Source organism: Leptonotus elevatus, chromosome 8 (assembly GCF_054856555.1).
Source record: "Leptonotus elevatus isolate MCC_2025b chromosome 8, RoL_Lele_1.0, whole genome shotgun sequence".
Classification (NCBI taxonomy): Eukaryota; Metazoa; Chordata; class Actinopteri; order Syngnathiformes; family Syngnathidae; genus Leptonotus; species Leptonotus elevatus.
In genome coordinates, this window is record NC_141246.1 from 5,757,002 (window position 1) to 5,780,798 (window position 23,797).

At 40.0% G+C, this 23,797-nt stretch overlaps 2 protein-coding genes across 8 annotated transcripts in view; one reads left to right on the forward strand and one right to left on the reverse strand.

The window, feature by feature from the left end:
* Window positions 1–10,675, forward strand: part of coro2aa (coronin 2Aa) — a 28,074-nt gene extending 17,399 nt beyond the window's left edge. For 4 of the 6 annotated variants that reach the window (XM_086081732.1, XM_086081733.1, XM_086081734.1 and 1 more), the window contains exons 2-12: window positions 55–255; window positions 678–794; window positions 1,808–1,957; window positions 2,260–2,439; window positions 3,954–4,070; window positions 6,369–6,473; window positions 7,291–7,387; window positions 8,307–8,419; window positions 8,489–8,579; window positions 9,427–9,665; window positions 10,149–10,675. In XM_086081732.1, coding sequence (XP_085937858.1) covers window positions 55–255; window positions 678–794; window positions 1,808–1,957; window positions 2,260–2,439; window positions 3,954–4,070; window positions 6,369–6,473; window positions 7,291–7,387; window positions 8,307–8,419; window positions 8,489–8,579; window positions 9,427–9,665; window positions 10,149–10,283 — 1,545 coding nt within the window. In that variant the 3' untranslated portion in view covers window positions 10,284–10,675. The remainder of the gene's footprint in view (window positions 1–54; window positions 256–677; window positions 795–1,807; window positions 1,958–2,259; window positions 2,440–3,953; window positions 4,071–6,368; window positions 6,474–7,290; window positions 7,388–8,306; window positions 8,420–8,488; window positions 8,580–9,426; window positions 9,666–10,148) is intronic. The other 2 variants (XR_015095720.1, XM_086081736.1) reach the window with 2 other exon arrangements.
* Window positions 10,676–14,613: 3,938 nt separating this feature from the next.
* Window positions 14,614–22,094, reverse strand: anp32b (acidic (leucine-rich) nuclear phosphoprotein 32 family, member B). Of its 2 annotated transcripts, none has more exons than XM_086081739.1 (7): window positions 21,849–22,094; window positions 18,421–18,570; window positions 18,238–18,360; window positions 16,648–16,840; window positions 16,366–16,493; window positions 16,215–16,269; window positions 14,614–15,337 (listed from the first exon to the last, which is right to left on the reverse strand). In XM_086081739.1, the coding sequence occupies exons 1-7, from the start codon at window positions 21,900–21,902 to the stop codon at window positions 15,231–15,233; spliced, it is 810 nt and encodes a 269-aa protein (XP_085937865.1). In that variant the 5' UTR covers window positions 21,903–22,094; the 3' UTR covers window positions 14,614–15,230. The 2 variants fall into 2 exon arrangements, with proteins under 2 accessions (XP_085937865.1, XP_085937864.1); XM_086081738.1 differs by lacking the exon at window positions 21,849–22,094 and adding an exon at window positions 18,917–20,195.
* Between the last annotated feature and the right edge of the window lie 1,703 nt (window positions 22,095–23,797).

Sequence of the window (23,797 nt, forward strand, 5' to 3'; positions counted from 1 at the left end):
TGGTGAAGGTGTTAAAGTTGTGAAGAATTTTCTTGTCTTCCCTCTTGTTGTCAGATGTCATGGCGTCCTCAGTACCGCAGCTCCAAGTTCCGGCACGTGTTCGGCAAGGCGGCCCCCAAAGAGAGCTGCTTCGACGGCGTACCCATCACGCGCAGCGTCCAGGACAACAACTTCTGCGCCGTCAACCCTCGCTTCATCGCCGTCATCACTGAATGTGCAGGGGGCGGGGCCTTCCTGGTCCTCTCTGTCCATCATGTGAGTGTTCATACCAAAAAAAATGCCATACTGGACATTTGCGTTGCGTCATCACAAGCCGGAAAATGTTTACTGTACCTTTAATATCTACAGCAGAGGAAATAGCCTACATGCATAAACAGAAGCCGAGCATATACATTGGTTTAAATAATAAAATGTGTATTTTGTTTGAATGTATTCCCTTTTTAAACAATATTTATTATTACCTTTACCTTCATATTCCTCCTTACACTGATTTAAACATGCCCGTTATATTTGATATTTAAAATACCCAAAATACAAGTATGAGATATGTTATAGGATTACATTAAATGAAAATCATAGACTATTTATGGCATAGCGGACCAAAAAGACAGCAAGTACTAGTCATTTGAAATGGACTTGTACTTTGTTACTTTTTTTACAATATATTTACTCCTCAGACGGGTAAAGTGGACCCTCACCACCCGCGAGTGTCGGGCCACAGGGGAAACGTGCTGGACGTCAAATGGAATCCGTTCGACGACTACCGCATCGCCTCCTGCTCCGAGGACGCCACGGTTTGGAAACACACGCACACGCTCATGCACACAGAATACGTGCTCTGCTGAGGCGTCATTCCCTTGAATACGAGGGAGTAGAGGCAAGATAATTTTCTGGTGCCTCACAAAAGGCTTAAAGAGAAACCAGGAGTCATCCCACACATTCCTCAGGAACAAATCATCGAGCTTTACCTCCTTGGTACTAGTGACGTTTGCACTTCGCTGGTTGACAAATGTAGTAAAAATAAACAAACTTTAGGGGGTTTGCTGGAAAGCAAAAAAAGTCAGGAAAAGCCTAAAAAGCTGAACTTTATTTGAACTTATTTTATTTTTCATAACGCAGAAACCTGGCATTTAACTCATTCACTGCCATTGACGGCTATAGACGTCAAAAATTCATTTGAACTATTTCTATTAGTTTAACTTTTCCACCCCACTTTTGTTAACAAGAGTATGAAAACCTAGAAAAATGTATTGTACATTTACAACAAATATCAAATTTGTGATTAATCGTGAGTTAACTATTGAAGTCATGCAATTAATTACAATTAAAAAATGTAATCGCCTGACGCGATGAAAAAAAGAGAAAAGATTATTAAAAATGAGGGGCGTCAGGCGATTAAAAATTGTAATCGTAATTAATCGCATGACTTCACTAGTTAACGCACGATTAATCATAAATGTTATATCTGTTCTAAATGTACAATAAAAAAAAGTTCTAGGTTTTCATACTCTTGTGGAAAAAAATGTTAAACTAATAGAAATAGTTCAAATGAATTTTTGACGTCTATAACCGTCAATGGCAGTGAATGAGTTAAACAGGGGTGTGTAGACTTTTGATATGCATACTAAAAACAAAATACTTGTTGATACTAAATTCTAAAATAAATCCTAAAAATCTTAAGTAGGAAGTGTAAAAACTCCACAGTCTTTATTATGGCTTTATTATAGACGTCAATCATGCATCTCAACTGGGGAGGCTGGGCAGAGAATTATGAACGAAATCTGACTGAACTCATATGCATCTCCAGGTGAAGGTGTGGGAGATCCCCCCCCACGGCCTGTTCAAGAACATGACGGTAGCTTGGAAGGAGCTACAGGGCCACAGCCGCCGGGTGGGCCTCATCGAGTGGCACCCCACCGCCAAAGACATCCTCTTCAGCACGGCGTACGACTACAAGGTAACGAGCTATCGCGCTACCATCTGTGTCAAATACTTTTAGGAAGCACTGAAGCGTATCACAATGCAGCTCAACAGGTCTTGGAAAATATGTTTAGTAATCCACCAATGCAGACTGATTCTTTGTGTTTTATCAAAATAACACATTTGCTTGTATTTTTTTCTAACCGCATAAAGATGTTTGAGTGAGCTGGCTGACTCCAAAGTATCCCATTCAAAATCATGGTCTAAAAAAAAAAACTAAACACAGGTTTAGCTGTTTTTCCATGCTTCATACGTCCTCTTCTCTCCTCCCGCCTCCAGGTGATGATCTGGAACCTGGACTGTCCGGAGCAGGTGATCAAGAATCCTGTGCGGACCATCAGCCAGCACACGGACGTGGTGCTGTCCATGTCCTTCAACACGGACGCCAGCCTCATGGCAACAACGTGCAAGGACCGGAAGGTGCGGCTCATGGAGCCGCGCTCGGGGACCCTGCTGCAGGTAACCTTGGAATCTTATTTGGAGACTTTTGCCAGTGGTTTCAACGAGAAGTAGACTCTCCTATTGGTTGGGCGATACCGCTCTTGAATATAACTTTTTTAATTCATGACACTGCACCGCCTACCAACACTCCATTCTGTGGTCCCTGCACCTTAATAAACCTGCTAAGTGCAGTGTGAAAATGACTTTTTTTTTATCTGCAAAGGTAGCTCAGAAGATACACGCAGCAAAAATTTAAATGCAACACTTTTGTTTTTGCTCCCATTTTTAATGACATGAACTCAAAGATCTTAAAAGTTTTTCCACATTCTCAAATACTGTTCATAAATCTGTGATTAGTGAGCACATCTCCTTTGCCGAGATGATACATCCCACCTCACAGGTGTGCCATATCAAGATGCTGATTAGACACCATGATTAGTGCACAGGTGTGTCTTAGACTGCACACAATAAAAGGCCACTGGTTTTCTGAGGTCTCAACCAAATAAATAAAACAAAACTGCACCTTTCAGAGTGGCCTTTTATTGTGGGCAGACTAAGGCACACCTGTGCACTAATCATGGTGTCTAATGCGAGGTGGGATGGATCTCGGCAAAGTAGAAGTGCTCACTATCACAGATATAGACAGGTTTGTGAAAAATATTTGAGAGAAAAGGTGATATTGTGTATGTTGAAGAAGTTTTCAATTTTTGAGTACATCTTAAAAAAATGGGAGCAAAAACAAGTGTTGCGTTTATATTTTTGTTGCGTAAGGAATGGTCTTCTACTTCATCCCAATGTTTGATTCAACTCATTTACTGTCATTGACGTCTATAGACCTAAAAAAAAATTGAACTATTTCTATTAGTTAAACAGTTTTTTTCCCTTTTGTTAACAAGAGTATGAAAACCTAAAAAAAAATGTACATTTAGAACAGATATACAATTTGTGATTTATCGTGTTAACTAGTGAAGTCGTGCGATTAATTACGAAAATTTTTAATCACCTGCGCCCCTCATTTTTAATCATCTTTTCTTCTTTTCTTTTTTTTTTTTTTAATATGTTTTTTAATTTTTAATAATCTTTTCTTTAAAAAATAAGTAAATATATATATATATATATATATATATATGTGTATAAAAAAAGGGGGTGTCAGGCGATTATTTTTTTATTATTATTATTTCAAAATTTTTCATCAGGAAAAAAAAAAGTACATTTCTATCTGTTTCCGTTTTGCAGCAATTAGCATTAGAATGTAGCTAAATGTCATCATTATTCACAAATCTGTTGAAAACAGTTGGTAAATGAGCTTTTTTCAACATGGCCCTGGTTGATCTCTTATCCTCTGCTGCTACCTGCTGGCCGTTTGTGTAATAACTACCGTTTCTTCAACCGTTCTTTGCTCTGGCATAAAAAAATATTTAAAAAAACGTATGAATGCATCTTTGGGACACTTCAAACATTTAAAATAGAACGCATATATACGGTTTTGGGAGCAAATGAGTTAAGTGCCTGTGTGTTGTGCCGCTTGCCAGGAAGCCAACTGCAAGACGCACAAGGCCAGCAAGGTGTTGATTCTAGACAATGTCAACAAGCTGCTCACCTCAGGAACGTCCAGATGGAACGAGAGACAGATCGCACTTTGGGATCTGGTAAGCGGCTAAAAATGATGGGTTCAACAGAAACGCTGCTACATTGGGGCTATGGGGGTGCTATAGCCTTCATTAGAAATCTAAGTCACTCCAGCTTTGCATTTTTAAATTTTTTAAGAATATTTTTTGTTTATTTTATAAAGTTTAAAAACATGAAGTTCACAAGTAGCCATTCTGTTCCAAATCGAATCCCTGCTTCCGTGTAAAGTAAGTGAAGTGATGAATATAGATAAATGATTTCATTTGCTACCTTACTTTGTTTCATTTTACCGGAATTTATTTGATTATTCTTCTTTTGAGTATCTTCATATTTTTGAACGTGTTTTTAAACTTGTTTTTTGTGTTAGTTTTCTACCAAATTTTTATATTTTGTTATATTTGATTTCAATTTATCTTACCACCTTTTTTTTATTGAACTCATTTTTACATTATTTATTTATTTATTTATTTTACCTACCCACTTGACATTGTTTTTTAAAAGAAAAGACTCATACATTATCAGGATTATAATCCCAAAGAGAAAATGTAATGATGTAATTTTATATTACCACATTGATTACTTGTTCTTTTACCACCTTACAATTTAGTTGTATTTGACTTGTGTCACGGTATGCCTAAAAGTGTGATTTGGCGTCCAGGAGAGATGTTTATGAGCATTTGTAATGACGAGAACGTCTGTCACGTGTGTCAACTACAGATTATATTCCCTCTGACCTCCTTTTTGCCCGCGTGTCCAAGGGATTGACGTCACTTCCGGCCCAGTACGACAACAACACCAATAACAATAATAATCCAGATTTTTGTTGGGCAAGGGACCCAAGGATAATTTTAGTTTACAAATGTGGGATTGGCAGCCTGATTGAGAACACGTGCGTTGATGTAATGGTTGAAGGAGGTCACCTCAGACAGAGAAGAAGGTGAAATCCTCTAGTAACACAACTCTGACATCTAGTGGACACAATTAAGGATGAGCATACCAAACTCCAACAGATCAGGATTTGGGAGTACCACATTGTTTTACAAATTGTCTGTCATTTGGACGATTTTAAAAATGAGTTCAAAGATGTTTCAACGCGTCAAAACATTCAACAAAGAGAATTACATGTCATGAATTTAAAACATCATAGCTTTTAACTTTGGGAAAGTCTGATTATCTTAATGCTAACAAATGATGCAAAACGCCATTGACATGCTAACGTTAGCATCGAAAGTCATGAATTCAGACATAATGCATGCGCACGTATAAAACGGTACTCTTGGAAATGACTAATATTACAGCATCTAAAGTGGTTGCAATAAAAGTATTGTTTGTGACTGTATAGTATTATACTGCCTCCTGGTGGCACACCAGAAGGAGCATCACAATGAATTGGATTGCAGCATTAATGTGCATTTTTCGGGGTAGATGTAATGGCACTTCCATTCATTTCAATGGGAAAGATGATTTGATATAAGAGTCTTTTGAGTTGCAAGTGTGGTTACGTATCTTGTAAACTTGTATCTCAATACATAACACTGTGTATATTATATATTAATGCATGATATAGTGTTGTGGTTGTTGGTTGGTGTTTTGTGAAGGATTAGAGATTAAGTGGATTTTTTTATTCCCTGAGTGTCTTTTTTTTAAAATGTTTTATGTGTACCGGCACATGGAAGTCTTCACATTCTATTTAATGTATTAGAAAACATTTACGTCATTCTGATATCAGTTTACTTTCATCAGACTTTACTTAAATGAGCATAGTGTTTAATTTTATATTGCCTCCTTACTTTGTTTTCTTTTTTTAACCCAATATATTTAAAAAAAAAAAATCATAATTTTTTTTTATGCTTACCACTTTATGTAATTATATTTTACTTTTGACTTTTTTTTAACCACCTTACTGTTTAGTTTTACTGTATTGCCACCTTGATTTTATTTTAGTTTTTAATCACTGTACTGCTTTAGTCCACTTTATTTCCATCTTTCCACCTAATTTGTGTGGTTTTATTTCATTTCTACAACACTGTACTTTTATTTTACTGTATTTTAGCACATTACTGCATTGTTTTTATTGTACTAAATTTTACCACCTTTTACTGTGTTTTATTTTACTACTTCATTTAGTTTACTTTATTTTCCCATCTTTAATTTTTGAGTTTTATTGCAGTACTTCTACCATGTTTGCTTCGTTGTATTTTTCTGCATTTTAATTTGTTTTAATTTCAGCATTTTTTTATGGCTGTGTCAGGAAGGGTGGGGCGGTGTAGGGGATTCAGATTTGTTTCATGTAACTAATATTTATCGTTGTTGTTTAGGACGACCTGTCAGTGCCTTTGGTAGAGGAAAACCTGGATGGTTCGTCAGGGTTCCTCTTTCCATTCTACGACCCTGACACACACATGCTGTACCTAGCGGGAAAGGTGAGCATCCCGCTATGGAGGACCAAAACTGCCCAAATTCAAAATAAATAAATCACTAAAAGTGAAAATAAAAACGTCTATATAAAAAAAAAAAAAAATTTAGGAAGAAAAAAATAGAATATATATATATGGAAATAAAAACAAAAAAATATATAAATACATAAATAAATACATTTGTATAAAAAAATATATTATATTTTTTTATATATGTTTTTATTTTCAGTTTTAGTCATTTATTTAAAATGTTGGCAGTTTTGGTCCATACTGCCAGGACGAAATATTATTCAAATGAGGGGGCGGTACTAAGCGTGTCTTGGGTGGAAGTCTCGCCGGCTTGCATTGGAGAGCCTCAGACTTCCTCTTTCGCCGAGCCGCTCACTCGACCAATGAAAGGCAGTTTGCAATGGCGGAGTCCAACCCAAGAAACGCTTAGGACCGCCCCTATATATATAATATAATATATATTATTTTATTTTTTGTTATTTTTATTTCCATTTATATATATTTTTTAATTTATAATTATATTTTAATTTTTTAATTCAATTTTTTTATATATTTGTTTTTATTTTCACTTTTAGTCAGTTATTTATTTTGAATTTTGGCAGTTATGGTCCTCCATATCCCGCAGCATCCTTCATAACACTACAATATAAAACTGTCATATCTTGACTTAAGGATTTAATTGATACCTTTTTATATTAGGCTAACAAAAAAGGATTTGAATTGGAAAATTGGTTTTGCTTTGAAGTATCAAATTGAATTGTTTAAAATTGTTGTTGAATTGAGTTAGCTAAGATGCGTCTGTGTCTTCCTTCAGGGGGACGGGAACATCCGGTACTACGAGATCAGCTCGGAAAAGCCGTACATCCACTACCTGACCGAGTACCGCTCCAATTTACCTCAGAAAGGGATGGGTAAGGAACACGCACGACAAACTTTTTGTCTGCCTGGAGGCTCTTTAAGATGAGTGCCTGCTGAGCGCGCGCACCTGCAAGCAAATCAGCTAGCAAGCTTTTGTGTAGTCAAAGCAGATGAAAATGACATTGGCGCATCACGACAACTTTTTTCTGATGGTAATATGCGGGATTTTTAGCATATTTCTTTTTGTTAAATCGTTGAATAATCAGTTTTTTTGGCAAATATTTTATCTCCACTTTTTTTAATAAAACCTTTAAATTTACTCTTACTTTTAATGGCAATATTAAAATTTGTCTATTCTTGTCAAATATAATTTCACATTTTTATGACTTCATCATTTACTCCCAGCCATTTTCACTGAAGCAACCCGCTTCGCTGGATTTTGACTGGTTTTGCAAGGCCCACAGAATATTGTTTGGTTTATATAAAAACATGGAAACTGCCAAAAGAGAGATGAGTCTTGTCTTTCATCAGGGGAAAAAAAGTACATTTGTATCCGTTTCCGTTTTGCTGCAATTAGCATTAGCATATAGCTAAGTTTCATCATTATTCACATTCCTGTTAAAAACACTGTCATAAAGAGCTTGTTGCAACATGGCCTTGGTTGTTTTTCTTATACTCTGCTGCCACCTGCTGGCCGTTTTTTGTAATAACTACCATTGCTTTGAGCCACCTCTTCATGTCAGAAGCTGCATGAAAGCCTTCTGTATGCACTAGCATAAAATTAAATTAAAATAAAAAACGTGTAAATACGTTTTTGGGAGTGAAGGAGAAAGTATTTTAAAACGTGTTTACACGTTTTTGGGTTGGAATGAGTTAATTACTGAAGGAGACGTGTTGTAAGCTACTGAGCAGCCATAACAGACACTTGCACTGATTATGTCAATCCGAGTCATTTTTCTTTGCTGTTTTCAGGTGTGATGCCAAAGCGAGGCCTGGACGTGAGTTTGTGCGAAGTGTTTCGCTTCTACAAGCTGGTGACTGTCAAAACTCTGATCGAGCCGCTGTCCATGATCGTCCCTCGAAGGGTAACGAGCCGACTCGCAGCAAGCGAAACCCTTTTTGGAAGTCAGGTTATATTTGATGGCGTTTTGCAGTCGGAGTCGTACCAGGAGGACATCTATCCCATGACGGCCGCCAACAAGGCCGCCTTGACTGCCGACGAGTGGCTCAGCGGCATCGACAGAGGTCAGGAATTCATTATTGATTATAAATATTATAATTTTTTCACATTTTCAATTATATACAATTTATACTTTAACGTAAACTTTGTGAAATACACTATTTTTTTTCTGTTAAATTCTGTTTTATTTGTATTTGTGTAGTCTGTAGTAGTAGTCGTAATTTTCTGGTAGTATTAAATTTCTTTCTGGTAGTATTACATTTTTGATTTCTTGTAAATTCATACTGTACTTGTCCTCATAATCATATTTTGACTTTATTGTAAGATTGAAACTTTTTGGGGTAATATTACAATTTTAAAAAATAAATTTGCAATATTTTTGTTCTAAGTTTTTTTGTGTATTCTAATATTTTTTCATTTATATTTATTAATAATAATTTTTTTCCATTTCATTTTTTTTCATTGTCTTCTAAAACTGAGTTTATTCCCGTCTTTTAAGACAAAAAAAAATGGCTGTAATATTTTGAGTTTCTTTTCATAATATTTAAATGGATAATTTAATGTAAATTTTGTGAATTACGCTTTTTTTCCTTGTACCTTTTTCTCTTATAATTACAACTTTTTCCGGCAAATTGTATTTTATTTGCATTTGTTTAGTCTGTAGTAGTTGAAATTTCTCTGGTATTACATTTTTAATTTCTCGTCAATTATTGTCCTCATAATCACTCATATTTTGGCTTCATTGTCTTAAATTCAGAATTTTTTTTATGGTAATATTACATTTTTTTCTGACCTCTGCCATTAGTGGCACCTTTTTTCTTATAACATTCCGACTTTGTGTGGACAAAATCACAAATGGTACAGCGCGGCGAACGTACCATGTTCTTTCAATTCCTCCCGTCTGGTGTGCAGGCCCGGTGCTGATGTCGCTGAAGCCCGGCCATTCGGTAGACGAGTTGTACAGCGATACCAAGAAAGGTCTGGGTCGATCTCACGGTCGGGCGTACATCAAGGAGCAACCGGGTGCCATAGACGGCGGCGGCGGCGGCGGCGGCAGGACGGACAACAACGGCGTGGCTGACGATGGCAGGACGGCGGTGAGCAACGGACAAGACTTCCTGCTCTGCTCGCCGCCCAAGACAGAAAATGAGGTAGGGAAGGACTCGTCGTCGTCTTTGTGGGATGATGTCACACGGGTGTGTGGGTTTGACAGTTGAGTTGTTGTCATTTTGCAAGACAGATTATTTTTCTTTTTTTTGAGACATTTTATGTCTTTTAATATCTACTAAGTCGTATCTCAAATCATGGTTCCACATTAAAAAATGTCCATTCATCCATTTCAGCCCCTCAAATAGTGATGCTAATTTTCTTTCTGTCTTCCTATTGTGTGTTAGCATTAAGCTAACAGAATTTTGCGAGGCAAAGTTTGTGATAGTAAACTTGAACTTTTTTTTGGAATTGTTCACGAGCTGCAAGGACGGAAAAATTATCAAATTGCTTTTTTTTCCCACTTGATAATTGCAATTGCACTTCCCGTGTCATTTTTCACAAGCGCGCATGTAAAAAAAAAAAGAAAAAAAAAAAAGAAGTGCCAGCGAGCGAATGCAACGTTTAATCCCCGATGTGGTCCGCAGCTTCGCGTGAAGTTCCACAAGCAGCAGGACGAGATCCGCCGTCTGGTGGAGCTTCTCCATCAGCGGGACGTGCGCATCAAGCAGCTGGAGCTGGAGATCAACAATAAGAAAAACTCTCAGCAGAACTCACTTTAGCATTTTCCTCTTCCTCCTCTTCTTTTTTTATTTTTATTTTTATTTTTTGTATATTTCTAAGACGAGCACGCTCTTCCTGTAGTTGCCGGACACACTTAAAGGTGCACATTTCGTTGATGTAAATACACGCTGTGATTTGTACCCACGCGCTTTTATTAATAACTTGCACACTTTTTTTTTCTTTTTTTTTTATATCGCAGCTATGCAACTTGGGTGAACAAGGGGGGCGGAGCTGTCAATTTATCACCACCTGGTGGTGTGTTGGGTCCGATGGCGGGGGAAGATGCCGTTCAGACCTGGTAACCCCGAACTGTATTGTGAGGGTTTGCTGGGAACGTCTGGCGGAATCCCTTGTCAGAAAGAGTTTCAACGCCCACCTCCGGCAGAATTTGTCCGGGGGGGGGGGGGGGGGGGGGGGCATTGAGTCCGAGTGGACCGTGTTCCGCGCCTCCATTGTCGAGGCCGATCGGAGCCGCTGGTGGGACACCGGCGGTAAGGGATGCCGTCAAGCTGAAGGAGGAGTCCTATCGGGCCTTTTTGGCCTGTGGGACTCCGGAGGCAGCTGACAGGTACCGGCCGGTCAAGTGGAACGCGGCTTCGGCGGTCGCTGAGGCAAAACCTCGGACATGGGGCCATGGAAAACGACTTCCGGACGGTTTTTTGGGAAATTCTGGTCCATCATCCGGCGTCTCAGGAGAGGAAAGCAGTGCACCATTAACACTGTGTATAGTGGAGATGGGGTGCTGCGGACCTCGACTCGGACGTCATGAATCGGTGGGGAGAATACTTCGAAGACCTCCTCAAGTCCACCAACACGTCTTCCTTTGAGGAAGCAGAGTCTGGGGACTCCGAGTTGGGCTCTCTTATCTCTGGGGACGAAGTCACTGAGGTGGTTGGAAAGCTCCTCGGTGGCAAAGCCCCGGGGCTGGATGGGATCCGCCCGGAGTTCCTAAAGGCTCTGGTTGTTGTGGGACTATCGTGGTTGACATCGGGGACAGTGCCCTTGGATTGCAAGGTCTATTCAGGGGTGCTGGAAAGGAGGGTCCGTCGGGAAGTCGAATCTCGGATTCAGGAGGAACAGTGTGGTTTTCGTCCCGGCCGTGGGACAGTGGACCAGCTCTACACCCTCGGCAGGGTCCTCGAGGGGTGCATGGGAGTTCGCCCAACCGGTCTACACTCGGGGAGTCCTGTGGCGGGTGCTTCGGGCGTATGGGGTACCGAGCCCCCTGATACGGGCCGTTCGGTCCATGTACGACCGATGTCAGAGTTTGGTCCGCCGGCAGTGAGTTGGATTCGTTCCCAGTGAGGGTCGGACCCTTTGTCACCAATTCTGTTCATAGCTTTTATGGACGGAATTTCTAGGCGCAGCCGAGTCGTTGAGGGGGTCCGGTTCGGTGGCCTCAGTATAGCATCTCAAGCCGTGATCTCCAACTCTCACTGGAGCGGTTCGCAGCCGAGTGTGAAGCGGTTGGGATGAGAATCAGCACCTCCAAATCCGAGACCATGGTCGTCAGTCGGAAAAGGGTAGCGTGCACTCTCCGGGTCGGGGAGGAGATCCTGCCCCAAGCGGAGGAGTTCAAGTATCTTGGGGTCTTGCTCACGAGCGAGTTCGGGTGCAGCGTCTGCAGTGATGCGGACTCTGTATCGGTGTGCCGTGGTGAAGAAGGAGCTGAGCCAAAAGACAAAGCTCTCGATCTACCAAACGATCTACGTTCCTACCCTCACCTATCGTCACGAACCGTGAGTCGCGACCGAAAGAACAAGATCCCGGTTACAAGCGGCCGAAAAGAGTTTCCTCCGTAGGGTGTCCGGGCTCTCCCTTAGAGATGGGGTGAGAAGCTCGGTCATCCGGGAGGGACTCGGTATCGAGACGCTGCTCCTCCGCGTGGAGAGGAGCCAGTTGAGGTGGCTCGGGCATCTGGTTCGGATGCCCCCTGGAGAGGCGGGAGGCCCCGGGGACGACCCAGGACACGCTGGAATGACTATGTCTCTCAGCTGGCCTTGGGATCTCGCCGGAGGAGCTGGTTGAAGTGGCTGGGGAGAGGGAAGTGGGCTTTCATCCTAAAGCTGCTGCCTCCGTGACCCGACCCCGGATAAGCGTTAGTTAATGGATGGATGGAGCTATGCAACTTTTTAGCTTTTTTTATAAGCGGAAAGGGAAGTCTGCTTTAAAAAAACTAAACAAAGATGTTTGATTGTATGCAATTTTTTTATTTGTTGGCTTCAAAAAGTACACTGAAAAGAAAAAAAAATACAATTGTGCAAAGTTCTAAAAAATAAATGTAATATTTCAAAGATTAAACTTCATTTTTACAATTACTGCACTATTTTTGCAACATTATTTTCTTTCTCATGTTACTTTCTCATGTCTTTCTAAACTTATTGAGTGCTATATACGTTTAAAAAAATGCATTTGAACTGGGATGGCAGTGATTGATTTTTTTTTTCTTTGTAAAATTTTGGGTGCAATCTCACTTCTAAATTTTCAAAAATGAAGGTAAAAACTAACGATTTTGTTAATATTGCAAGTTTAACTCATACAATAATGAGTTTATTCTGACAGCATTCCATTAAAAAAAAGTTCTCATATACTGTTTTTGTTAGAATATTTCATATTTCAACTTTTGTTTTTAGTGTTCTCACACACACACACACATATATATATATATCAAATTCTTGTAATATTAAAAAAAATTATTGTAAAATATTGCCATTATAAGTCATTCACTGCCATAAATTCATTTTTTTAAGTATTAAAAATTGTACATTTAGAACAGATATAAAATTTGTGATTAATCGTGAGTTAGTGAAGTCATAGGATTAATTATGAAAAATTGCTAATTTTTAATCTTTTTTTTAAGTAATTTTAAAAATATATATATATTTTTTTATAGAAAAGATTAGTAAAAATGTGGGGTGTCAGGCGATTAGAATGTTTAATTGTAATTAATCGCATGACTTAACTAATTAACTCACGATAAAAATATTTATATCTGTTCTAAATACACAATATAAAAAAATTCTAGGTTAACAAAAGTAGGATAAAAAGAGTTAAACTAAAAAAAATTGTTCAAATGAATTTTTGACGTTTATAGCCATCAATGGCAGTGAATGAATTACAAAAAGAAAAGATTATAAAAAATTCAGGGAGTCAGGCGATTAAAAATTGTAATTAATCGGTTTTCATACTCTTGTTAACAAAAGTGGAAAATAAGGTTAAACCAATAGAAATAGTTCAAATTAACTTTTGACGTTTAAAGCCGTCAACGGCAATGAATGAGTTAAAAGCGCAAAATATTGCAACATCACGACTCTTGTCTTTGTGCTCTTCTTCTTCTTTTCAGTGTACCGATATTGTGCTTGCGTTTATTTCTTTTTGAATGGTTACGTGAATGTTTCCGTCGTCGCAGCTTTTGTACACGCTGAGACCAAACGTTGGCTTTCATGCTCATTTCTCGTCCCGAATCAGGAAGTGGAAGCTCGGGTTCAACGTGCTTGGACATGAAAAGCTGATGTTGGTTTTTACTGAGGTCCAGTCACTGTGAAAAAAAAGAAAAAGGAATGTATTTAAAAATCTCTAATGAGCACCACTCATTCACTGTGTTGATTTTTCATTTTAGCGCTAATAAAATGGCACTCATACAACGAAATGCCTTATGGTTGACGTGTTGTGCATTTGAGTCATTTGATTTGATTTTAAATCAGAAAATGTGATTATTCTGCAATAGTGCTATTTTAACACTTAAGAGTTGATATAGCTCCACACTGTATAGAGTTAAATCAACACTTTTCAAATATTTAACACTGGGAGAGCGTACTTCTTTTTTTTTTTCTTTTTTAACTCACTAAGAGTTTAATTAACACTAGTATTTTTTTTCTCACACTAATTTTAGAAATTAATTCAGCCTTGACATTTTTTCACTTTTCTTAGCATTACACTTCAGTAAAAAAAAAAAAAAAAGTTTTTATTTTATTTTAATACTATTACTATTATTAGAATTTGGAGTAAGTTAGACATTGCAATATTTTAATTGTAGGCATTTTTAAAATGTTTACATTTTTTTCCCTTGCATATTTTCTTGGTAGGATTTTGAGTTCATTCTCAAATTTTGTTTCCCTTTGTAAATTACGTTCTGTCAGCAGTTTTGTCTTGCTCATCCTTTTACATGGAAGTTGTCATAAACGCCCCCCCAAAGAAAATTAATGACTAGTCTAAAATACCAACTTGTATACAACTACTAATTCATTCTTGGCAATACATTATTTATGGGAATAAACTTGAGAAACAAATCCCCCACCATTTGGTCATTAAGGCCACCAGCAACGCACAAAATGTTAACATTTTATTTACAAACTTGTTTTCTTGTCATACATAAAGTAAAAATGTCGCTACAACCAGAACGTGTGCAACGGGGGCGGCCACGCCAAAAACCAAAAACCGCATGGCTCACTGGCTGCACAACTGCGATAGCAATAATTTTATTGGGGTGGTGGTGGTTGAGGGCGGTGAAAGGAAACACAAAAAAAAATGAAAAATAACCCCCCCCCAAAAAATTTGTTTTTTCAGTCAACAAAATATTAAAAGCACAGACCCAAAAACTACACCAGTCCCAAAGTCCTCACACGGGATCATAATATGGGATCAACAGTGAAATTGTGGAATGCTGAGTGGCAGGCTGCCTGAGAACCCCCGGGGGCTGTTTGGGGAGAGGGGTGGCTCTCATTTCCGTGGTGGTGGTGGGGGGGGGGGGGGGGGGGTCTGGGGTAGGTAGGCAGGTAAAAAAAAGTTGTTTGGTGTCGGTTGGTCCACGTGAGCCACCCGTCCAGTATAGTCTTGGCCCAAAAAGAGCTCGGAACAGAAGAAGGGAAAGTGGGGGTGGGGATTGCAAGTCGGACGTTGGGGTTGGTAGGGGGGGGAGGAGCCACAAAAGGCGCTTCTCTTGCTTTCTAGTCATCCTCTTCGTCGTCCTCTTCGTCGTCCTCATCCTCGTCCTCATCATCGGGGTCCCGCTTTCTCTTCTCGCCTTTGCCGGCGGCGGCGGCGGCTGCTGTTTCTGACACAGGAAAGAAAGAAAAAAAACAGCATTAAACGGTGCTTCTACTGCCACCACACTGAAAGGTTAAAATAGTTTCATAAGTCCATTTTGACTTGCAGGTCTGATCTTTTTTTTTAACTCATTCGCTGCCATTGGACGGCTATAGAGGTCAAAATTTAATTTGAACAATTTCTACTGGTTTTAACATTTTTCTCACTTTTGTTAACAAGAGTATGAAAACCTAGAAATGTTTTTTATTATTATTGTACATTTAGAACAGATATAATCGTGAGTTAACGAGTGAAGTCATGCTATTAATCATGATTAAAAAATGTAATCGCCTGACGCCCCTAATTTATATTTTCTTTAAAAAAATTTTTTAAAAATTTAAATAAATAATAAAAATTACAACAACAAAAAAAGATTAACATTTTTTCATAATTAATCCCATGACTTCACTAGTTAACTCACGAATAATGACAAATTTTACATCTGTTCTAAATACAATTTTAAAAAAATCTCTAGGTTTTCATACTCTTGTTGACGTCTATGGCAGTGAATGAGTTAAATGCTTCTTTGTTTGTTTTTAATTAGTATTGCGTAATAATGTCAAGTCTTTCTCAAAGGACTTACCAAAACAGATTTGAAATCTATATTTCACCGCTTTGAAGTGTGACCTGTGACCTCAGCTCTCTGCAGCCAATCAATTTCCATACATGCTCTATAGGGGCCCGTTCGTGTGAACACTTGGCTCGAATGGTAACGGGTGGATACAGATTTGATGGGAAACTCTGCCATCTAGTGGACGAGCTTTGAACTGTTTTGCCTTTCACTATATGTTGCCGGTGTCGATCGATGCAAAGTTGAAGTGATAAAGCCGCCGGGGTTTTAATACCTTCATCATCTTCCTCTTCATCATCTACTTCCCCGTCCAGTCCGTAGTCTTCCTCCTACGAGGAAGCATTTGATGTTGTTATTTTGTTGTTGTTAGGTTTGCTTAACGGGCTGATCCTCTTCTGGGCGCCGTAGCAGGTTTTGGTCTTTACCTCGTCTTCCCCGCTGACCTCGTCGTCCTCCTCTCCCTCAACTTCCTCCTCGTCTTCTTCGTCCTCGTCTTCCTCGTCGATGTCATCATCCTCTCCGTCCTCGTCTTCCTCGTCCTCTCCCTCGCCCTCTGGTGGACAAAAAATAAAAAATAAGGTACATGTTCGAGACCACTATTTTACAGACCGTTTAAAGGTCAGTTGAATGTGGACATTTTCAAATGATGACTTCTACGTTCTTCCTGGAAAAATGGCCGGCCACTCCCATCAGCGCCTGCCGCCTACCTTCGTCGTCGTCGTCGTCCACGCCGTCTCCGTCCACCTCCACGTCCGAGTCGGACGCCTCCTTGTCCTCGCAGTCGTAGCCGTCCAGGTAGGTGAGCTGCGGCAGCAGTTTGAACACGCTGTCCTTGTAGTCGCTCATGTAAGTCACTTCGCAGTTGAACAGATCCAAACTTTTCAGGTGCTTCAGCTTTTTCTGTGAGTTCAAGAACACTCGGTTAGAGTTTGGTTCACGTTCGGTAGAGGAAGGGAAAACAGAAAAACCTTTGCACCGTGCTTGTTTTTTGTTTTTTTTGCTGCTTCACTCTTATTCAATTTGGCATGATGCCATTTCAAATGAATGAAAAAGTTTGAGGAGAAAGTTTTCCAAATGAATTTCACTTTCACGTCCGCAAGCCAGAGGCTGAGCGGCATTTTATTTGTGAAGAGTCCGTTCCCCAATATTTTCTGTTTAAGAAATTAGTACGCCTATGCTCCATACCATAAAAAAAATAATATATATATATATATTTTTTTTTAATCCAGCAAAATCTGTTTTGGCAGCAGCTTCCATCTCGCGAGTGAACGGAACACCGTTGTAAATCGAGTTCCGCCACTACATGAACCCTTAGACTCCGAATCATCAATCTGTGACTCATTACTGTAAAAGGGTGCACACATAAAAAAAAGAAGACAGTAGCGATGTGTATCAGCTGATGCTAAGCTAACGATTCGACTGTGAACTATTTTATGCTCAGTCTTTAATTTGTCTCATAATGGAGGAATACCAGAAATGATCAACTACAACAACTTTTGGCCAAACCACACAAACGGACTTATATATGAATGGACTGCCAATAGGCCCCTCGCGGCTGAAGCCAGAGGGCAGCCATCTTACATTGCCACTTTCACTGACAACTTGTGTTATTTTTCGCTAAAACGCGGATCCCTGTATGGACGAATGAGAGCCTCGCAAAGAGCCAACTTCGCTGTTTGCGTCGACCATTCAGAGTATATGATCTCAATGTCGTGAATTGTGACTCGCGGAGGTTATTTTGCACTGATTTTGTTTCTGATGGGCTTTATTTTCACTTGATTGTTGATGGCTTTGACAACATGATGCAGAGTAGAACATGGAGAATTTTTTTTTAAGTCTTTCTTGGCAATGAAGTGCATGTAGCGCTTCTCCCTGATTGGTACAACCATATGTCATACACAGTGGCATTTTCTCTATAGAGTAAGAAAATAATGTGAAAACGCCGTGGAGAAGTCAATGTATTCGAGTTAGGCGGCCTTAGTGGGTGGCAACGTAACATGGCCGCCGGTGTCTTCCCTTCTCCCAACGGCGACTAAGCAGCATCGACAGTTCATTCATGTAAGCCCGTGGTCGCCTTTCTATTTCGTCGTTCTTGTTGCTCACTCTCGAGGCACGACTAATCGATTCACGCTCAATCAAACTGTGCAACAGTTTTTGCCAACGTTATGACAAATAAAACGTCTCTTTCGAGTTCCTGCACATTCAAAGGTGTTGAGAGTAGACAGAAAACATGTTGCACGTGACGTTAGCAAAAGATGTTAGTTTAAAAAGAAAAGAAAAAAAAGCTTTGGACATACCAGTGGTTCCAACGTGCTGAGCTCTTTCAATTTGTTGCCACTCAGACTTAGATGTGTGATGTTGGGGAGTTTCTGCGCTAAGACCTCCAGGCCGCCGCTGATTTTGTTGTCGCTCAACTCCAGCTGCGGGACGAGAGAGAGTTGAAGTCCCCGCAGCTTCTCAGCATCAGGCGAGTGCCTTACCTTTTTGAGTTTTTCTAGTCTGGGTATGTTGGAGATTGACAATAAGCCGACATCTATCAAACTGAGGAAAACCAGGTTGACAAACTCATCCGTCAGGCCTTCGGTGTTTCCGTCGACCGTTCGGCAGTTGTCGAGGACCAGTTCTCGTACCTGAAATATGGAAAACACGACATTTGTTATTGTTTGATAGATACCTCAAAACAACCCTTACTCCTCAATTTGGATACGAGATCTCATCAGACCAGACAACTGCTTATCCTCGCTAGGGTCGCGGGTGTGCTGGAACCTGACCCGGCTGACTTTTGAACAAGAGGCCGAGTACACCCTGGACTGGTCAGCAGCCAATCGCAGCCATTCACACTTGTGTCAAGGGACAATTTAGTCTTCAATCAACCTACTGAAATGTAAGACGGCCGACATGTGCATTAATCGCTCATGCTAATCGCTATCTTCTTGGTTTACAGTTCAACAGCGCTAAGCAATTCAACGCACTCACCATTATCCAAACTTTTTTTGCTTGGTCCCGACAGCTATTCGAAGCTGGTTGTGCCGTGTGCCTCGCGCCGGTCGCGCATTGTAACATCGGAAATATACCACTGGAAAGTTCAGCTTGCGTTATCTGACCTACATTTGTCTGTGTACATTTCCCATGATTCTTCGATGCCAAAGCAGGACCCACGGTCACCCCCTGCCACGTGCATCCGTCCTGTTACTGATTAGATGCGGATGTGATTGATAACCAACCCAAATGTAAATTAATAGGAAGGAATTTAACTGTTAAATGTCCTTTTAACTAGTTTATCGTATGATATCGCTGTAACAACTGTGTGATTTTACATACACATGGCAAAAAAAAAGCGGGATGGCTGGATGGGACCTGTGTAATAGTGGGACAAAACAATGAGGTTGGCGAAATCCTCCTGAACGCGAAACCCAGGGCTCCCAGCCAAAATGGGGACATCCAGTTACCCTACTCTAAAGGAGTCGTGTACTTTTCGAAATCTTACGGATGTCAGATTTCTGGGCACTCTGTAGGAGTCCTAATTTCTGAAAACGTATGGATTTTAGAGAAGTCATATTTTCTGAAATGTTATTGACTCATTTGTAATCATACACTTTCTGAGCTTTAAGGGACTCATAGGAGTTGTGTACTTCCATGTTCGTGACTGGAGAAGAGTCAAAACTCTTACACTGACACTGTAGGGACTTTATCAGTGTCATGAACATTCTGAGAATGTAGGAACTTTACACTTAAATGTACTTTCTAACTGGTCTGGTCAGTTCCACATTATGTCCTAAAATAAAGTAACTTCATCATGTCCTATACATTTCACATGACAACTACACCATACAAAATTCAGATTAGTCACTAAAAGTAGCCCTAAACTTAATACAGTACATAAACTAAAAATAATTTAATTAAAAATTCTCAGTTATAAAGAATATGGGCACAAGCGCCGTTAGTTCGGCCCGAGTTAAAAACTTGACTGCTTGCGCTAGTCAACACAAACGCATGTGTTAAGACAACAAAAAGTTAGGAATTATTCGAGTAAACCACAGGAAAATGGAGGCTTTATCCGTTTTCAAACCACATTCCCATCACTTATTACGTCCACCGTCATTACATGTACTTGTCGGCCGGGCCATGCGAGCCTCAAGTGGCGTGTTCGCATAGCCCTTGATAAATGCTACGATTTTTTTTTTTAGTCAGCTAAGCTAAGCTACAAGCTAGCAGCTAGCAGCCATTGCCCCTTTTAAACGCCGCCGTGCAGTAGAGGAGAAGTGTGCGCGGCCGCCATTAGCCCACGCCGCAGCAACGGGCAGGATTGCGAATACACCCTTTTTCAGTACACACTTTTCACGGTTTGTTTGCGCTCGGTGGAGAAAACGGAATATTCCTCGTCGTCGAACGAATGGCGCCCGTGTTTTTTGCTTTGACGATGTTTTGTGGTAAAAGGGTGGCGAAGGGGGAAAACACTGCGAACGGAAATTTAGTCCCCCCTAAAAAAAATCAAAGATGGAGACTGTTCCTTTCTTCCAGACCTCCAAAGACGACAGAATGGCAACATGGCGACCTACGGAGAAACAGTATGCCGCTACGAGCCTGTTTTTTTCCCTAAGCGACACGCGTTGTTCAATAGACATTGTTGAGGCCGACATGTTAACACGGCTGTTTATTAAAAATACATTTCGCCGTCGTTTTTTTTTAGTCCCGAGGACAAACAGCGGGCGTCGAGTTTTTGTCTGCCCACGCATGGCGCCACTAGGCGTCGGAACTCGTGTTAACCCGAAGTAGGGCTTGACTTTCGGGTAAATAAAACCACCGGACTAGAACACAATATCACGAAAATATATTGTCGAGTGTGACAACGGTGGCGTTTATAGTTCGTCGGGATGCGTGTTCAAATGTATGGGGGATTTAATGACGCCATGCATTTTTGTAGGGGCTGCCAGCACTATGGCGGATGGGCTAATATGGCGGGAAGACTGCAAGTTGGGAGCCTGACGTTTAAAAATGAGCCCCAGAGCCGTGTGGCTATTATTAAATAACACTGTTAACATAATACACGTTTATAAGACAATAAGTCACCATTCTGTAGTGCGCGGTGATCTATTGGCAAGAGTTTCCCAACACTCCTTTTTCAACTTATCTTCTCAACACGCCGAATACGGAAATACACACGAGTTCATTATTATATATGAACCAAGCTACGATAAAACGAATTCAAAGTTCACATTTTATGTATAAAATTGTCTTTTTCGAGGCGTAAAGTGTCTTTTTTGTGTGTGTTATTCATGCCGTGTGAGGCTGTTAGCGCTAACCTAGTTATAATGACGTGACTCCCGAGCGGAAATGGATGGGTTTTTTAAAAATTATTATTATTAAAGAAAAATGTTCCTACATTTTCATTCAATTCGCGTCATCAGGTCATAAACCTGAACGGTCTAATGTATTTTTTTTTTGTTAAAACTAGCGCCCCCGTTCAGCGGTTAAACACCCTGCTAAGTAGCAGCAAACATGGCTTCCCAAGTCGCTAGAAAGCTCCACCGCGAGAGAACACCGAAATGCAGCAAGCATGGCGCACTACATTTCCTTCAAATATCCCCAGTAAGAGCGTACTCGTGGTCGGGTCGGGTCCGGGGCGGCTTTGGAGCTGGACCACCGAACACACGAGGGGGGTGGCGGCTGCGAAACGGTTAAAGCGCTGCAATAACGCCGAAGCGAGCGGATGAATTGCCGCGTTCCCTCTTCGTCTACCGGCTAGAGGCTCCGCTTCGTCCGACAAGAGAACTGTGTGGTGTCCGTCACGTTAACCGTACTCTGAAGCAAATTTGACGGGGGGGAAAGTAGCAAGCTAAGCTAACGCGGCTAGCCCAGGAGAAAACTAAAGGGCTTTGCTTTTCGGGGGGGAAAAAGCACGACTCACTTCAGACGGTGTCTTGTTTCGTAGCTCCAAGTGGATCCTGTTTTCCATCAACATGGTGCCCGCCGGTGGTGAAACTTTTCTCGCCGGGGCTTTTTTGTTTTTCCTTAAGAGGGTCCTTCAGTCCAAAACGTAGAGAGATGCCTTAACGGCGGAGGGAGAATATAGGGGGGTGGGGGGTAGCCGTGTATAATGAACTGAGCCGACGCTAAGTTAGTCGGAGAGGAGAAACCATGGAGGGAAACCGGACTGAAACAAAATATAATGCTCAACAGCGCCACCTGCCACCAGAAACGCCCAGCCCAGCGCCTCCTAAAGGGGAAGCTGCACAGCTTCAAAAACAACAGTGCTGTTCGTGTCTACTGCCTGTGTTGCTGTATTTAGGTTAAAACAGCTTACCTAGTTAGTTAACGTAAAAAAAAAAAAACTTGTAGTCAATAAGATTACCTGTAGTCTACATTTTCATCTGTGTTATTTTTTTAAAATAACAGTCAAGCCTACTTTGACTATTACTGTAATTATTGTGTGACTTTTGATCAATAAATTACCTATTTGGTTAATATCTTGCTGTCAGTTCTCTTTATTTTTGAGTACACTTTTTTTGTACACCTTTTTTTATTTTATTTTTTTTGCATTAAAGAGATCTTTGTATTGTATATGCAAGATGGCCAGGGTACCCCCATCTATATGAAACCCCTCCTGCCTTTCGGGAAACATCAGCTCCCTAAAATTGCCCCCCAAAAGTCCACAAGATAGCTATGAAAAAAAAGTTAAACAGCATGCATGTTATTCTGCTTCCTATATTATTCTGTGAATAATGAAAAGCCTTCAAATGTAAGGAGTGTGTAATTATTATTATTTTTTTAATTTTCTTTAATTCAGCATTTCTCAATTCAAACCATTCAGACTTCTAAAGGCTGAGCTAATAACATTTCGCAAATTTCTACTTTTCCCATAATTCCACTTTTCTGACATTATAAAACAGGGGCTACCTTTTGGAAACAGAGAGCTACTTCTTGGGCACTGATTTATGCAAAGGGAAACCAGTTTCATACGCACTTCTTAACTAACAAATTTGTTCCAATAATTTCCTCGTTGTTTGACCCCGCTAGCTGTTCTGTATGTCATACGCTACAAATGCCAGCCAACCTTTGACCTATACATTTTTTTCATTATTTTTTAATGTCATAAAATAAAAATAAAACATTTAGTTCAGCTTACTGGCAAGTGATTTTTTCTTCTTCTTCCTTTTTTTTTTTTTTTGAAACAATAGTAAGACCCAAAAAAATGTCACTGCTGAGCTATTTTTAGAGAAGGCCTTCAGGCTACTTAAGTGGCCCTTGGGGGCTACCTGGTGCCCGCAGTACCATGTTGGTGACACCTGTTCCAAAACGTTCAAATTTTTCAACAATTCAAGCCATTACCATGTCAAAATGTGTCTTATTTATAACATTCATGCTTCTATTTTTCCACATTCCATGAATTTCTACTTTACTGACATTCCCAAACATCCATATTTCTCAATTGATTCAAACCATTCTGATTTCAAAAATACAGTTCATTCAGACACCTGGACTAATGTTCTATACGCTCCACAATTTTCCACTTTAAACTTAATTCGACAAGGAAGAATAAATATACCAGAGAACATTTTTATAATCCTCAAATTCAAAAATCACATTTTCTCAACTAATTCATACCATTCTAATTTCAAAATATTCACATTTCCCGTAATTCCACTTGCATGCTATTCCAAAACATAACAATTTTTTTAACTGACTCAGCATTTTAACTTCAAAATATTAAGCTCATTAATCACAGTATTTGTTCCTATTTTTCATCTGCTAGAAAAATCCACTTTCTACATCGTTAAAAAAACATTTGATGAAGAAATGTTAAAATAAAGAAAATTCTGTATCAGTTTAATATGTTCTATTTAAACTTCAAAATTC